Genomic DNA, 15,626 nt, shown 5'->3' with positions numbered 1-15,626 from the left:
AGGGGCATGGTAGCAACTGGGGGTGGGACAGAATTGACCACGGGTAGGTCTCCAACCAAACACATACGGGAAACATGGGCATTTTTATAGATATTCCTGTCTCTCTCCCCATCTGCCTCTCAGCCCCTCCCTGCCTAATGCCTGGGGAAAAACGTCCTCATACTTCCAAAGGCCCAGCTCATCTTGTCCCTTAAAGCTGGAGCAAATGAAGGGGATTTTTTTTTTTAATTTGTCACTGTCATGAAAAATGAAGGCAGGGGACTTTACTAATTAAGAGATTAAAGAGACATGGCAAGCAAATGCAATTGTGAAATCTGATTGGACCGTGGATCAGAAAAATAAAAAAAAATTATGGGGTATAGCTGGGAAGTTTTGAACATGGAGTATATATTGATGACAGCAATGCATCGATGTTAAATTTCTTGAATGTGATGATTATATTGTGGTTATGTAGACTGTCCTTATTCTTTGATGATGAATGCTTAAGTATGGGGACCGGGGTGCTATAACCACACTTTCAACTTTCAACAAAAAGAAAAAAAATTATATGTGTGTGTGTGTGTGTGTATAAATGGATGAATGGCTAAATGGATATATAGATAGATAAAGAATATATAGCATCATGTCATCAATTGGTAAATCCAGAAGAGGGGTATATAGGTGGTTACAGTATTGTTCTTTCAAGCTTTCTGTAGGTTTGAAAATTTTCAAAATGAAAAATTGAGGTGAGATATGCCTTTGGTACAGAGAGCAATATAATCCCAACTATCTGGGAGGAAGCAAAAAGGAAATGTGGCAGGGGACGCTGCTGCTGGGGGCTCGGGGGAAACCTCCTTGTCTGTGATGTGGTCACCTCCCACGAGCCTTCTGCCCCTGCTGTCCAGAAGGCATCACGACTCTAACTCCTTGGCTGGACTCTCCCCACGCTCAACATTTTCACACAGAATCTTCCAACAGCTCCCCACCTAGGTGAGATGGTACCAACAGTGTCTTAATGCACCACAGCTCAACTCCCTGGAGAGTGAACCAAACCCCCTTAACAAACGACCCATCTTGGGTTTTCAGAAGGTTATAATCATTTCACACACACAAAAAATTATGTACGCAAAATGACAAGATTTAGTCATTCTACATTCTCTTTGGAGCCCTATCAACAAGGATAGTTTCCACATTTGTCATTGTATTGGTATACTGGTTATAGCTTTTCCGCATTTAACTTTTTTTCTTATGGGCATTTCCTTGTAGTCATCGAAGCCACGCGCTTCATGCTTTGGAGGGCGCAGAGAACCTACAGAGCGCTAACTTCGGCCAGCCAATCCCCTCGTGTTGAGCACTACGGTTATTTCTAAAATCCCCGTGTTGAACTGGGCATGAACCTCCCTTAGAAGTAGGGAAGGTGCCTGCCTTCCTCTCGTCCCCAGGGAGAAGAGAGGTAGAGGAGGAGGACGTGGAAGGAGGCCTGGCGGGGGGGAGTGGTTCATCTCCCAGGCAGGGTGTGGGCTGGGCGAGGTCCCCAGCCCACCGGGCGGGCCGTGCCAACAATGACCTGTTGTGGAAGGAGGCCGGAAGGAATGCGGCCCGGGGAGTCGGGCGGCTGCGGCGGTGGCGGCCGCGGGGCGGGGCCAGGTCTCAGCGGCAGCCTCTTACCTGTCCAGGTAGCTCGCATTTCGAGGCGAGCGGCGGCGGCGCCCGCAGCACCTGTCGCCCGGTGCGCGGGCGGGGAGGACAGCGGGGGACATGGCTCGGTAGGGTCCCCTGGGGAGACGGTGCAGAGTCCAGTCCCGGGCCGGGCAGGGCGAGGGAGGCAAGGTCCTTCCTCGGTCTGCGCGCGGCCTGCGGCAGCATGAAAAAGAACCAGACGGTACAGGGCACCTTCAGCAAACTCTTCGGGAAAAAGCATGCCGCCGCCACCACCACCTCCCTCTACGCCACCAACCCACCCTGGATTTTCACGCAGGAGGCCCCGGAAGAGGGGAGCAGGGCCTTCGGTGAGTGCACCCGAGGGGAGGTAGGGGGGATTCCGGCGCTGCCTCCCCTCCAGGCGCTCGGCCGACGGCGGGAGGCGCGGGCGAGGGGCGGAGGGGAAGGAACACGTTGCAACCTGTGGACTGGCCGAGAAGTTGCTGCTGGGAAGGGGAGGAGGCGTCTGCAGCGAGGAGTCCCTGGGAAAGGGCGGTGAGAGGGGTGGGGGCAAGCGGGAGGGGCAGGGAAAGCGGCGACCCGTCCCCACGCGAGACGGGAGAACTGCCGGCCCCCTCAACCCGATCCCCAGTCCCACTTCGAGGTGTTTCTGTACCTCCGGGGGGAGGTCGTGTTCGTGTTCTCGTGTGGGGTTTGCAGCGGCGCCCCCACCCCTTGCCAGTGTCGCTGAGTCAGAGGTGTTCACCGCCCCCCTGGGGGGTAGGGCGCGGTCCCCAAGCCCAGGCCCGGGCCTCTCCTGGCCCACGCCTCTCCTGGCCCACGCCTCTCCTGGCCCACGGTCTCGCTCCACATGGTGGGGCTTTCCGTTGGCAGAGAGTGGGGGCCGCCTTCTGGGAGGCCCCATGCTTGGCTCTGTATCACTGAGGCTCCGGAAAAATCGAAAGCAATCTGGGTGGGGCACTGTCACTGTTTGGGGTCACAGGTTCTTGCTGGGCCAACCAGGGGCCTGTGTCGTCCATGGTACAGACAGAGAAGCCAGAGGTAGGGCTGTGGAGGCCAAGGAACCCTCTTCTTGACACCCCACTCCACTGCCCCTGGCCCCTGAGTCAGGGCAGGTGGCTCTCTCCAGGCATCAGGAAATCACACTACCACAGCATCTCTCTGCAGTTCCTGCTTTAACTTGGGGGGCGTGGGGAGGGGAACCAGGGACAAGGGACTGGAATTCACTTCTTGTGTGTGTCCCCTAGCTCTGGGCACTGAGGCAGGCAGTTCTGGGCCCAAGGAGAGTCACCCATCACTGTGTTAGTTCACCTGCCTTCACAGTCACCATTTTATCCTGAATGACCTTTATGGCCACAGCGCTGGCACCCGTGGAGGATGTTACTGCTTCGCCACTGCTGTTGGATTCAGCCTAGTGCCCAGGTTGCCACAGCCAGTTTAGAGGGCACGGGGGATAGGACCAGGGTCGGTGAGGATCTCAGACCTGTGGGTGAACAGAACCAGTCCCGTTCTGTTTGGCCCTTTCTGAGCCTCTGCTGTAAAAGACTACTAAGGGCATAAGAAGCAGAGAAGAGAGATGAATTCTGCACTGGAATAGCATTTGAGCTGGAAGGGAAGGGCATTCCCAGAGCAAACAATAGGAGCAAAGGCTAGGAGGGGCAGTACGTGTTCGAGACATGGTTTAGGAACTTACACATACATACACGTGTGCTGGCATGTGTAACCCGTGCGGCCTCAGCAGCTCTCCTCGCTGAATGAAGACATTGTGTAGCAAATGTTTATTGACCCCTTGTTGGGTGCAGGGTGCCATTTTAAAGTCTTTGCTTTGTTGATTCATTGACTCCAGTCATTTAGCCTGCGAGGCAGGTACTATTTTAATCCCTATTTGACAGATGCAACTGAGGCACAGGGATGCTAAAAAACATGCCCCACATCCCGCAGCTTTAAATGGCAGAGCCAGGATTTTTAAAAAGTGTACAACTCAGTGATTTTTAGTAGATTTATAGAGTTGTGCACCCATCACCATAACTGAGTTTTAGAACACTTCCATCATCCCAAAAAGCTCCCCCGTGGGGCAGAATCAATGTTTGAACCCAGGGGGTCAGCTGAAAGACACACCCTTAGCCAATTTGCCCAACTGACTCTGGAGTAAAGAGATCCAGGGGTGAATTTGGCGTGGGTGGGGCATCTGCCTCGAAACCATTCTCCCCCTCCACCTGCACACACACACTTCCCCCAAGGGGAGACCTCAAAAATGCCTCTCAGATCTTCTTCTGCATTTCCGCCTGAACTGATCAGGCTGCTGGTGGGGATCTGTCCCTCTGGTGGGACAGTGTGGGCCATGGCGTCCTGTCACCCCCAGCCAGTTTGCCTTCACCAGTCTAGACGGGGCTGGAGCCCAGGGGTCAGCTGCCATTCCCCAGGGCAGGGCTAGGGCCTCCAGCTGACTCAGCCTGGTGGAGCCCGCCCTGCATATGGAGGGGTGGAAAACAGAGCACCCAGCAGTGCAGTGTTTCCGGGGTGTTCCCCAGGATGCCCGTGGGTGTGGCAGTGGGCCGCCTCCCTGCTTCACAGGGCTCATGGACTTGGGAGTGGGGTGAGGAGAGGGCAGGTGTTGGGGACTATGATGTGACAGATAGAGATACCAAACCTGGCTTGGAGTCCTGCCTCTGTCAGTAATGTGGGGGCTAGCCACTCTCTGGGCCTCAGTTTTTCCTTCTGTTAAATGGAGATGGTGTCCAGATTGCCTACAGGATGACTGAAGGAGATGGTGTATGTGGTAGTGTTTGGAGAACATTAAAAATAAAAGTCCTAAATCAAGGATTGGCAGACTATGCCCGTGGGTCAGATCTGGCCCATGGCATATTTTTGTAAATAAAGTTTTATTGGAACAGAGCCAGCCACGCCCATCTCTTTACATATTCTCCATGGCTGCTTTTGAGGAGTCACAGCAGAAACTGGATGGCCTATGATGCTGAGAATATTTACTCTCTGGCTGTTTACAAAACTGTTGTAAAACATTTGCCCCACCCCTGCTCTAAAGCGTGATTTATTATTATCAAGTGATTCTCAGCTTTGAACTCTTCCTCATCTGCTTCAGTCCCGCTCCCTAACGTTGATGTAGACTGGAAGCAAACTGAGGCACGGACAAGCCGTCTTAATGGGATTAGGGTTGCATACGGCTGTGCGTCTGTGACATTCTCCTCAAGGTGCTGGCGACTCCCAGCTCTGGGTGATCAGGGAGTGGGATGGCGTGGGAAATCAATGTAGGCGTGTGTATGGGATTCAAGGAGCCACCCACTTCCTCGGGCCGCCGATGTGTAAAAATGCCTTCCCACAGGTGGGCCGGGTGGGTGCTGCAGTAGCATGCAAACAGTCACACGAAGGTGGTGAATCGTGAATTTATTCTGTATTGATTCCAGTAACCATTAGGAGGGTTTCGGTTAATGCAACTGCCATCCTAACTAAGCCCTCTCCCTTTCCTCAGCCCAAGCGAGAGTCTTAAAAGGCCACTTTGTTGTTTTTCTAAATGCATGAGAAAGGAAGCCGAGTGGTGGATCTTTGCAAATCCTGAGATAAGGGTTGGGGCTGCTGCCTGGTCTCTAGACCCCTCCCTCGCCTCTTGGCTGAATTTTTCTGGGCCTTGGCTCCCACACTACGGTGCACCCTACCCGTTAACGGGTCGACTTTGTTTGGGGGCGGGACTCTCCCTCCTGCCCTGTTCTTCCAAATGTAAACTGCCTTTGTCACCGTCACATAAGACACTAACTTAAAATGCAGATTGCTCCCCCTTCCCCCATACACACATATGAAGTCAGATCCGTGGGGTAGGGCCCAGGAGCTGGGTTTTTAACCAGTTCCCCAAAGAGATTCTTTTGAACAGGAAGATCTGAGAGTCCTGGGGTTTCCTTTCCCAGAGGGAGCCCTTCTAGGACTCCCTGCAGGATTTACAGTAGGTTATAAATAAATGCTTAGGGAATGTGACCAGCTCCTTATCAGGAGAACCCCGGGGCTGAGCACATATTTCTGGCCACAGCCTCGCTAGCACCAGCCGATGAAATCTGGCCTGTGCTTTGCAGGAGCGTGAGGGAGACTCCTGTGTCCTGCCGTCCCCTGGAGGCGTATCGCGGTTTGCTGGCGGTTCTGTGCACACGTACCCCCCTCCCTGCTGCCGCATTACATAAGCTCCTTTCATCCCTGTCCGTCAGCTCAGGAAAGCCAGGCCCCCTCTTTATCCCTGTTACATGGTATCCCTTCTCTCCAGTCAATAAACAAGAAGACTCTCATTGCTGGGCCACGGACCACACTTTGAGTAGCATGTCCTAGCTAGGAAGGAAAGCGCCCTGTTCGCTGTGCACTTTCCCCTCCGATCCCCACGCTGAGGGTCCTTTGAAGTGCCCCACCCCCAGGCTCCTCCCTTTCTGTTCCCTCCTCGCTGGCTCTGCGGCTCCCTGCCCCATCTCCAGTCCAACCCCCAGCGTCCCCTCTGCCCTTGGACAAAGGCCTCTCCGCAGCTCAGGTCAGGCCTGCTGGGGCGTGCTGGGAGAGGCTGGCCCTTTCAGGTGCCTGTTAGTGGACCTGTTAATTAGCAAGAAGGGGCCTCATTAACGCCATTTGTGGGTTACATTCACACCGGGCCCGCCCCCAGCTGCTTCCCTGAGAGGCAGGACCGCCCTTAGTGGCACAGGATTGGGGTAGGGGTGGGGGCGGAGGGGACTCTGTTTTTAGTTTCTGGGTTACCTTAGGTCAAGGGAACAAACTCCCGCTTAAGCCCCCGGAATCCGATTAGACTTGTGACCAGCACTCCTGGGGTCATTTGGGGGGTCCTGGCATTTGGGAGCCCCATGCCACCCCCCCATCCCTGCTAGCTTCTCCCCCCCCCTTCATTTTGGGAGGTTTCTTGTAAACTCCACTTTTCAGGTGGAGAAACTGAGCCCAAGGAAGCCTCAAAATCCTCAGGTATTACCTGAGGGGAATGGGATGGGCCAGACCTGATTCCTACTTCCATTTCCCTGCCTCAGTGCCTCACCGATTTCTAGTCTTGCTCCAGAAATATGGGTGGCCGAGAGAAGAGAAGCTGGGTCCCTTCATTATTTCCTTGCTGTGCTGGCTATGACCAGAGGGAATTGGATTTTGGAGTCAGGCTGCCTGGGATTAAATCCTGGTCCCTTCTGCTCACCAGCTGTGTACCTTCATAAAGGAGACTTAACCTCTCTGAACTTGTTTCCTTGTGTGCAAAATGAGAATAATAAGAGCAGTCCCCATCCTGGGTTGTTGTGAGGGCAAAATTAAGGCGCTTAAGGTAGTGTGTGGTTCACAGTAAGTGCTAATTACATGTTAGATATTTAAATTTTTCCTATTAATTTTCTCTCTAGTTTGGACTTGCATAGGATTTGGGGAGAGTGCTAAGTATTTGTCCTGGCATCTTTCTGATCTCAAACTCCTTGGAGATCCATGGGCAGCTTTGGAGCTGAGGAGGAAGAGCTTATCAGCCTTTTAAGACTTTCCTGGTCCCTGATTTCTGCAAGGAAGGAAATAAAGAAGGCGGGTTGAGCGGTGCCTCCTCATGGGGAGAAAAAGAGAAAAGAAGGGCTGGGAGTGAGGCAGTAATTTGTGTCCAGCCCTCAGCTTCCCCAAAGCTGGTCCTGCCCTGCCCCTCCCCACCCCCCCATTCCATACACATACACATGCACAACACACCACCCCAGGCAGGGCGCACCAGGTCTGCCTGTTTGGGGAAAGGCAGAGAGCCATGTGCTAGAGCTCTCTTTGGACCCTAGCACCAACCCTACCCTCCCGCTTGGCCTCCGTCTCCCCATCTGCAAAGAGAGGGGCTGGGACCAGAGCCAAGCATCAGGACTGAGTTCTCCCAACAATACATCAAAGGGCCCCTCCCTCCCCACGGCTCTCATCCGTGGGTACAGGTTTTCACCCACAATTTGCAAGGGATGGCACCTGATTCAAGCTCGGAGCCCAGATCCTTGGTGGAGCAGGGTAAGGTGGGACAGGGAAAGAATAATGATGATGATGATGATGATGATGATGATGATGATGATGATGATAACACCCATGAGCCCTTGCAATTACTGAGCACCAATTATCTGCACAACTTTTTGCACACTTTATCTCATTCCGCCTTGCTCCATCCCACACAATTGACCATGCAGAAAAAGAAACAGCCCCAGAGACATCAAGTTGCAAGCCGAGGTCCCACAGTTAATAGGGGTTGGAGCAGGGACTGGAGCCCAAGTTCATATGGGCTCTAAAGCCATAGCCTCAGCCCCACACCGTCCTGCCTCCCGACGGCCACCCTAGGCGAGGAGCCGGTGCTTGCAGCCTGGCAGCCTCAGCCACAATTTAAATCCCCCTCCGGTCCATTGGAGGGCAGGTCCTCACGGGGGAGGGAGTGCAGAGGCTCTGTCTCTCCTCGGGTTGAAATCTGAGGTGGTGCTGTCCTGCTGAAACAAGTATGGCATCAAGAATTATTTCTAACCAGTTCTGTGGTTATTTATGTGAATTCAAATCCCTGAAGACGTGTAAATGAAGGCAAAGGCCGTCTTTTATTTCCTTCAAATATGCGTAAAATGTGAAACAAAATGTAAAGGAATCTTCCCCCAAAATAAAATAATAAAAAAAAAACCAAGTAAACAAAAACAGAAAATATAAAGTAGTCCTACACACAATTTTATCACAAACAGGAAGTGGGATTGTTTTAATATAAAACAATTTTATATTATATTATTTATAACCCAAGGTCTGGGTTAATGGAGACAGACCCAGATTTCCCTCTATATTATTGCATTATTTTTAGTTGAATTTACCAGACAGAGAGGCTTGAGTTTGTAACTTGACAGGGCTGCCCCCGCCCAGAGCCTGCTCCCGGAGTCTCAGGGCTGCTGGAATTGCCCCCTCTCTCTGGAAGCTTCAGGCTCTAAAGGTGGCTACTTCCCCTTTCCTGCCTTCTGAATCCAGCCTGGCTTCTCCACTCCCACCTGTTTTTGGCATGGCAAGCCCTAAGCCTCTGAGATCCCCAAGACTTCTAGCAGGTAAGGGACCAAGCCACAAAAGTCGACACAGAGGGGCTTTCCAAGATTCAGGGCGGACAAGACACTAGGATAGGGCCCCTCTTTTTATTTTTGTTATTATTATTATATATGTACATTTTTTGCATGGGCAGGCACCGGGAATCAAACCTGAGTCTCGGGTATGGGAGGCGAGAACCCTCCCACTGTGCCACCATTGCCAGACCCCTTCGTTTTATTTTTATTTTATTTATTTAGTTAGTTAGTTAGTTTTCTGTTGTTTGTTAGGGCCCCTCTTTTCTGACTCGAGCAGCCTCAGTCTGTTCTCAGAGGACAAACCAGTCAGCGTCCTCCGGTCACCGCCCCCCGCCTGCTCACTTTCCTGTCCTTCTTCAAGAGACAACCAGGAAGTCCCGGCCCTTCTTTTATCTCCTCAAATAAGGTGGGGGCTGATTCTCAGGACACCCCATTGTTCTAGTGGCCCTGACACTGTGGCAGAGCAGTTCATTTACTTCCACAGGAAACTCCCCAAGGTTGGACCTATTGGCTTTCTGTTTAGTTTTGGCCCTTGACCTTGAGGCATGGAAAACCCTGGCTTTGACCTTGAACCCCTTGAGGGCCTAGTGTATGGTGGTGGCTGCCACCTGCCTCACCGCTGGTGTGGTTTGATGGTCTGCAGCCTGGGCCCAGGTGTGAGGGTCCTGGGAAAGGTTGGTCAGGGTCCAGGCACCCCTTAAAAAAAATATATATATATATATATATATATACACGCACACACACATATGTATCTTCATGCACATACAATTCATCCAAAGTATATAATCAATGGCTCACAATATCATCACACAGTTGTGTATTCATCACCGTGATCATTTTCAGAACCTTTGCATTACTCTAGAAAAAGGAATTTAAAAAAACTAATACATTCCATACCCCTCCCTCTCACTGACTACACAATTATTTTTTACCCCTTACCCCACTCCATTATTTATTTATTTATTTTTCCTTATTTTTTAATTCATCTGTTCATAACCTGGATAAAGGGTGCAACAGCCACAAGGTTTTCACAATCACACAGTGTATGCATTGTAAAAACTATATCATTATGCAATCCTCTGCAAGAATCAAGGCTACTGGAACACAGCTGTACAGTTTCAGGTACCACCCTTCAGCTACTCCAATACACAGAAACTAAAAAGGGATATCTATATAATGAATAAGAATAACCTCCAGGATAACTTCTTGACTCTGTTTGGAATCTCTCAGCCACTGACACTTTATTTTGTCTCATTTCTCTTCCCCCTTTTGGTCAGGAAGGCTTTCTCAATCCCATAATGCTAGGTCCCAGCTCATCCTGGGAGTCCTGTCCCACGTTGCCAGGGAGATGTACGCCCTTGGGAGTCATGTCCCACATAGTGGGGGAGGACAGTGAGTTTACCTGCCTGGTTGGCTTAGAGAGACAGAGAGAGGTCCAGGCACACCTCTTAAAACTGGGTTTTCAAACTGGCTTTCCCAGAGGAGCCCCAGTGGGGATGTGGGGGTCTCTGGTGGAGTGAAGCCACCTGTGCCTTCCACTCCTGCTTCAGCCACAGTGGATGCCTCTCTACATATTTTGTAGAGAAGAACTGTATTGCTCCCCTGCTGATAACACCACAAACCAATCAAGATAACAGAGCCTATAGGTGTAAGGGCGAAGTCATGGAATCTGCAGTGGTTGAGAGTGTGGGCTTGGGGGTCAGATGGCCAGTGTTCAGATCCTGCTCTGTCCTGACCCTTGCGTGGCCTTGGGTGATCTGTTTCACCTCCTGCTGCACCTCAGATGGAGCTGAGCCTCCCTCACCCTTCCTCATCCTGTCTTTGCACCCCCATCCTCCCACCCCAATCCTGGGTGAGGCCTTCCTGGCCACATCCCCTGAAGAGGACACCTTCCCTGCCTCTCCCTGCCCTGCCTCTTACTGGGCCTGTCTAGTCTCCCCAGCTGAACTCTGAGTGCCCTGAGGGCAGGGAAGGTGTCTGATGTTTATCCTTTCTGAGCATGGAAGTAAAATATGAAAATGGAATTTGGAAGCTGTGTGAAAAATATGAAGAACAAAATAAGAATCAGCTGTAATCTCTACCCAGCATCTGTTAGCCTTGTGTTGTGGACAGCCAGGCTTTTTTTCTGAGTGCACATATAACTTATTTTACAAAATCAGAGTTTTTCCGAACAGTGTTTTGCATCTTCATTTTTTCCCTCTAACAACACATCTGAGAATGAGATTCCTTGCAGTTGTTGGTGTGTGGCAGAGGGTTAGGGAAGGCTTGTTTGATTAATTGCTCCCGCTTGGTCTCTACCTCCCCATGCCTGCAGTGGGAATAAGTGCATCAGCCGCTATGGAGGTGAAGGAACGAGAGCTTGGTTTAGAGACAAATCAGGTTTTAAATTCTTCTCAGGTGTCCTTGAGCCAATCCTTTGAGCTGCCCTTTTTTCTCTGTAAATGGCCAGGTTACAGGCCCTCTCTTTGGGGGCAGTGTGTGCAGGGATCATGGGAGACCCTGACTCCACTATTTACTGCTGTGAGACTGGGGGCAAGTTGTTGAACCTCCCTGTGCTGCAGTGTCCTTATGTGTAAAATGGAGGTCATGTTTTTCAGGTGCCAGTCTCACAGGGCTATTTTTTTTTTTTTTATTGAGATACCTTCATGCACATCCAAGGTATATAATCAGTGGCTCACAGTATCACCACATAGTTGTGGATTCATCACCATAATGATCTTTAGAACATTTGCATCACTCCAGAAAAAGAAAGAAAAAAGAAGAAATCCATACATCCCATACCACTTACCCCTCCCTCTCATTGACCACTAGTATTGCAATCTACTCTAATTTTTTTTACCCCTTATTCCCCCCCCATTATTTATTTATTGTCCTTATTTATTTTACTCATCTGTCCATACTGTGGATAAAGGGAGTGTCAGCCACAAAGTTTTCACAATCACACGATCACACTGTAAAAGCTATATAGTTATACAATTGTCTTTAAGAAGCAAGGCTACTGGAACACAGCTCAGCAATTTCAGGTACTTCTTCCGGGGCTACTTTGAATGAAATGAATTAATAATGTGTAAAATGCCGAGCACGTAATAAGTGCTCACTAAGTTTTACTATTACTATTGCTGTCACCTTGCTAGGTTGTCAGATATAATGCTTCTAAAGCTCCCAGGCACACAGTAATACACGTTAACATGATAACTCGACTGTAGAAAGGAGGCCACCTGAATCCTAACACCTGGACAGAGATGACATGAAATCATCAGAGAAAGTGTCTTGAGTAGGCCATGCCTCTCACACAGTCCTCGCCTTAGTCCCCCCCACCCCCGGCCTACTCAGGACCAGCCACCCTATCTAGGACCTTGGCGCCCGCCCAGCGCTATCTAGACAAAGTCCCAGGAGATCTCGGCGCCACCCCGCAGCCTCCCGCGAGCCGGGAGAGAGTCGGGCGGGTTCGGGGGAGGCCGCTGGGCGTGTCCAGGTGGCTCCGCCTTCGCTGTTTCTGATTGGGCCAGAGCTGCACTCCCACGGCTCCCCGCCCCTGACCCCTTCAAATCTCGGCACCCAGACTGGGGAATCATGTTTTCCGGATGGCACGGGGCAGGTCAGTTTCCAGGGACTTGAGGCGCACACAGAGAACTCGCTGTTTTGGCCCCGTTTGAGAGGCTGACTCTTGAATGTACCAGCCAACTTTCTGCCTTGGTAGGCGGGTGTGCACAGAGGACTCTGCCTGCAAGCTCGGGCGCTCCCAGGAGCCTCCAAGCCACATTCTGATTTAGATTGCCACCTAAAGGGCTGTGGCTGTAGGGGTAGGCCACGGGGGTGACTGTATTTTGATCCCAGGGTCTCCCACACAAGCCCAGGCTTTATAAAGAAAAAAAAAATCGTTCGGCTTTCTTGCAATTTTCTCCTAAAGTTATGTTTAGAGGAAGAGTAATCACAGTGAATTCCAGTTAATTGTGATTGGACCTCTTTTCCCTCTCTGCTCTAAGTGGATGAAAGCTCTTCCTGCTCAGGCCCCGTCACAGTAGGAGGCCCACCGGGTTCCCTGCCTCTAGGAGGTGATGTGTGAAATCCACGTGGAAATTCCAATGTGTGTCAAGGGTCATAAGGGAGACTGGACAAGCAAGGGTGACTGGGGAAGAGGAACTCCCTCCTATCAGGGCAAGGGACTATGCTGAGCCCTTACTATGAGCTGGCCACACTTGCTCCTTGCAACAGTCCTAGGAGGTTGACACTATCAACATTCCTATTGGACACGTGGGGAAACTGAGGCCCAAAGAAGGAGGAGCTGGGAAATTTGTAAGGTCAGACAGTCCAACTGGTTTTGCATCAAAGGGAGCCACGCACACTCCCTTAACCACTGGGCGTTTGAGGGCGAGGGAAATCTCAAGTTTGAGGGATCCAGAAGGAAGAGTGTGGGTCATTGGGGGCAGCAGGTGGCCTCATCTGCTCTGCCTGTTCCAGATAAGAAATTCAAACACTTGAGGAAAAAGTCGGCTTGTTTCATCCCTCTCAGAGATAAACTTCGGCTGGGTGTAGTCGCAGGGCCCTGAAAGAAAGGAAGTGGCAGGAAGGAGATGGCAGCTGGGGTGTGAAAGCCCTGGAAACCCAGAGGAGACCCCAGGGAAGTGCCCACTGAGTCCCTCCCACTCGGTCAACCCCATTAGCACATACCCCATCTGGAGGATCATATCACAAACAGGGCAGTCAAGGCCTGGCTTTCCTGGACTAGGATCTGCAGGGCAGATTGAACTCTGTTGGCCCGACCTCTTTGATCCCCAGCTCATCGTCTCCTCTCACTTGTCTCCTCTAGATGGAATCTATTATGGAGACAATCGGTTTGACACGGTGAGTGAGTCAGGAACAGCCACACTGAAAGCTCGGCCAAGAGTCCGACCCCTGCTGACTTTCCTTCCACTGGTAAGTACGGGCTGCCTGGGGTCTGAGGTCTGCTCTGGGAGGGCGCACCCGTGGCTGCCACAGAGGAGGCAGCCCCACCACGCCCCGCCTTGGTGGAGTCAGCCTCATCTCCCCTGATACCTTTGCTTCCTGATGCTAACACAGAAGCAATTGGGAGGAGGCATGGCCAAGGTCAACTTCTCTGGGGCCCAAACCAAGATAGGTTATGGGGAATTTGCATACAGCAGCGGTACAGCTAAGCAGGATTCATATTCTACAGTCATTGACGCCCCCCTGCTCCATGCCAGGTGCTGACATTCAGAGATGACTGAGCCAGCATTTCTGCTTTCAAGGAGCTCTTTGCCCAGTGCAGAGATGAATGAGTAAACAGGATGTTGGAACATAAGCCAGGGCAGGCCATGGTCAAGGAGGGCTTCCTGAAAGAGGTGACATGCAAGCAGCCCTCAGGAAAAGAGCACTGGGGACAGATGTGTTTGTTGGTCAGGAACTACAGGAAATGTAGAACTCCCTTCAGGAGCCTGGGGTGGGGCTTTTGTTCTTTGAAAAGGTAAAGAGACCCAAATCAACCAGCTCTGTAACTGGTTCTTTTTATGGAGGTGAAAGACCCTGGGTTTTCTGAGTCTGTCTAGACCAGCACTATCCAAGAGAAATGTAACGCAAGTTTCATATGTCATTTGAAAGCTAAAAACATTAAAGGTAAAATCAGGTTTAGGGTGCATGGGTGGTTCAGTGGTAGAATGCTTGCCTTCCATGCAAGAGACCCGGGTTCGTTTCCCGGACCATGCACCTTAAAAAAAAAAATCAAGTTTAATAAGATATTTTACTTAGTCTGATATATATGCAAAAGATTATTATTTCAACCTTTAATCAATGTAGACAGACATTAGTGAGATATTTTACATTCTTCTTTTTAAAACAAAGTCCTCAAAATCCAGTCTACCCTTTACACTTACAGCACATGTTCACTTGGCATTTCAAGTGCAATGGTCACTTGTGGCCAGTGGTTGCGGTACTGGGCAGTGCAGGTCTAGAAGCTGAGGTTCACTGCTGTCTGTGAGTCCTGGGTCCTGGTTGGGACGATGCTGCCATCCTCACACCTCCTTGAAGGTTTGCACAACCTCAGCCAACAAGACTCCTTACCCTGTTCTCAGCTCTCGGGGGTCTGTTAGACCTCGTGGCACCCACTCCTTGGACCTGGGCATCTGTACATGCTGCCCAGCACTGAAGGGCACAGCCGCCTCTCTCTCTCCACCACCAGACCAGACAGCCAGACCACACGCCACCCCTCCCCCTGCCCCTGAGCTCCCCGATGGGAGGGACTGAGCCTGCTGTTCAGCATCTAGCGTCTGTGTAGAGGGCTGGGCACACAGACCTCTGCAAATACAACTTTAATTCATTTGCTGCTCATAAAAGCAATTCACGAACATCAGAGACACATATAGAAAGTACAACAAAAAGGTATAAAGCAAATGAGTCAGCCCCTAACTCTGTTTCCCAGAGATGCATAAAACTTGCCATCCATCCATCCATCCATCCAGGTAAAATAACTGACATCTCCTGTGGTTGGAAGTGGGTTTGATTCTCTCTCTCCACCACACCAGCCTCCTTTTACCAAGGAAGGAACTGAACCCAGAAAGGGGAGGCTCAATCCATTTCCTCGGTGCCGGCTGCACGAGGAACCCAGATGGCGTGGTATGCAGGGCCACGTGATCATGGCTAACCCGTATTGTGGCCAGCCGCCACCCCGTGGGCCTCCTACAGGAGGTTGACTCCTTGAGTCAGAAGAGCCACCCTAGGAAGAAGGTGCTGTCATTAATCCCCTCTCCACAGATGGAGGAATTGAAGAACAGAGAGGAGGAAGGAACATGCCTGAGGCCACACAGCCCCTAAGTGGCAGAGCTAGGGATCTGAACCCCAGGAACCTGGCTCTGGGGTCCAAGCTCCACCCAGGCCGTCCTACTCTCTCGGCCACCTACTACTTGGAAGAACCACCTCCATCTTCCTTGTCCG

The 15,626-nt window shown here is 51.1% G+C and overlaps 1 protein-coding gene and 1 non-coding gene across 2 annotated transcripts in view; both read left to right on the top strand.

Annotated features, from left to right (window-relative positions):
- The first annotated feature begins 1,654 nt into the window (after nt 1–1,654).
- The window catches only part of C5H6orf132 (chromosome 5 C6orf132 homolog), a 39,947-nt gene continuing 25,975 nt past the window's right edge, over nt 1,655–15,626 (top strand). Inside the window, exons 1-2 of the mRNA XM_077159418.1 lie at nt 1,655–1,988; nt 13,510–13,616. Of these exons, the coding sequence (XP_077015533.1) occupies nt 1,844–1,988; nt 13,510–13,616 (252 nt within the window). The 5' untranslated portion in view covers nt 1,655–1,843. The remainder of the gene's footprint in view (nt 1,989–13,509; nt 13,617–15,626) is intronic.
- TRNAG-UCC (transfer RNA glycine (anticodon UCC)) lies at nt 14,332–14,402 on the top strand. The gene has a single exon. It is a non-coding gene; the product is annotated as a tRNA-Gly (tRNA).

Source organism: Tamandua tetradactyla, chromosome 5, assembly GCF_023851605.1.
Source record: "Tamandua tetradactyla isolate mTamTet1 chromosome 5, mTamTet1.pri, whole genome shotgun sequence".
Taxonomy (NCBI): domain Eukaryota; kingdom Metazoa; phylum Chordata; class Mammalia; order Pilosa; family Myrmecophagidae; genus Tamandua; species Tamandua tetradactyla.
Note: the sequence above shows the minus strand (reverse complement) of the source record. Positions and strands in the feature narration are given on the sequence as shown.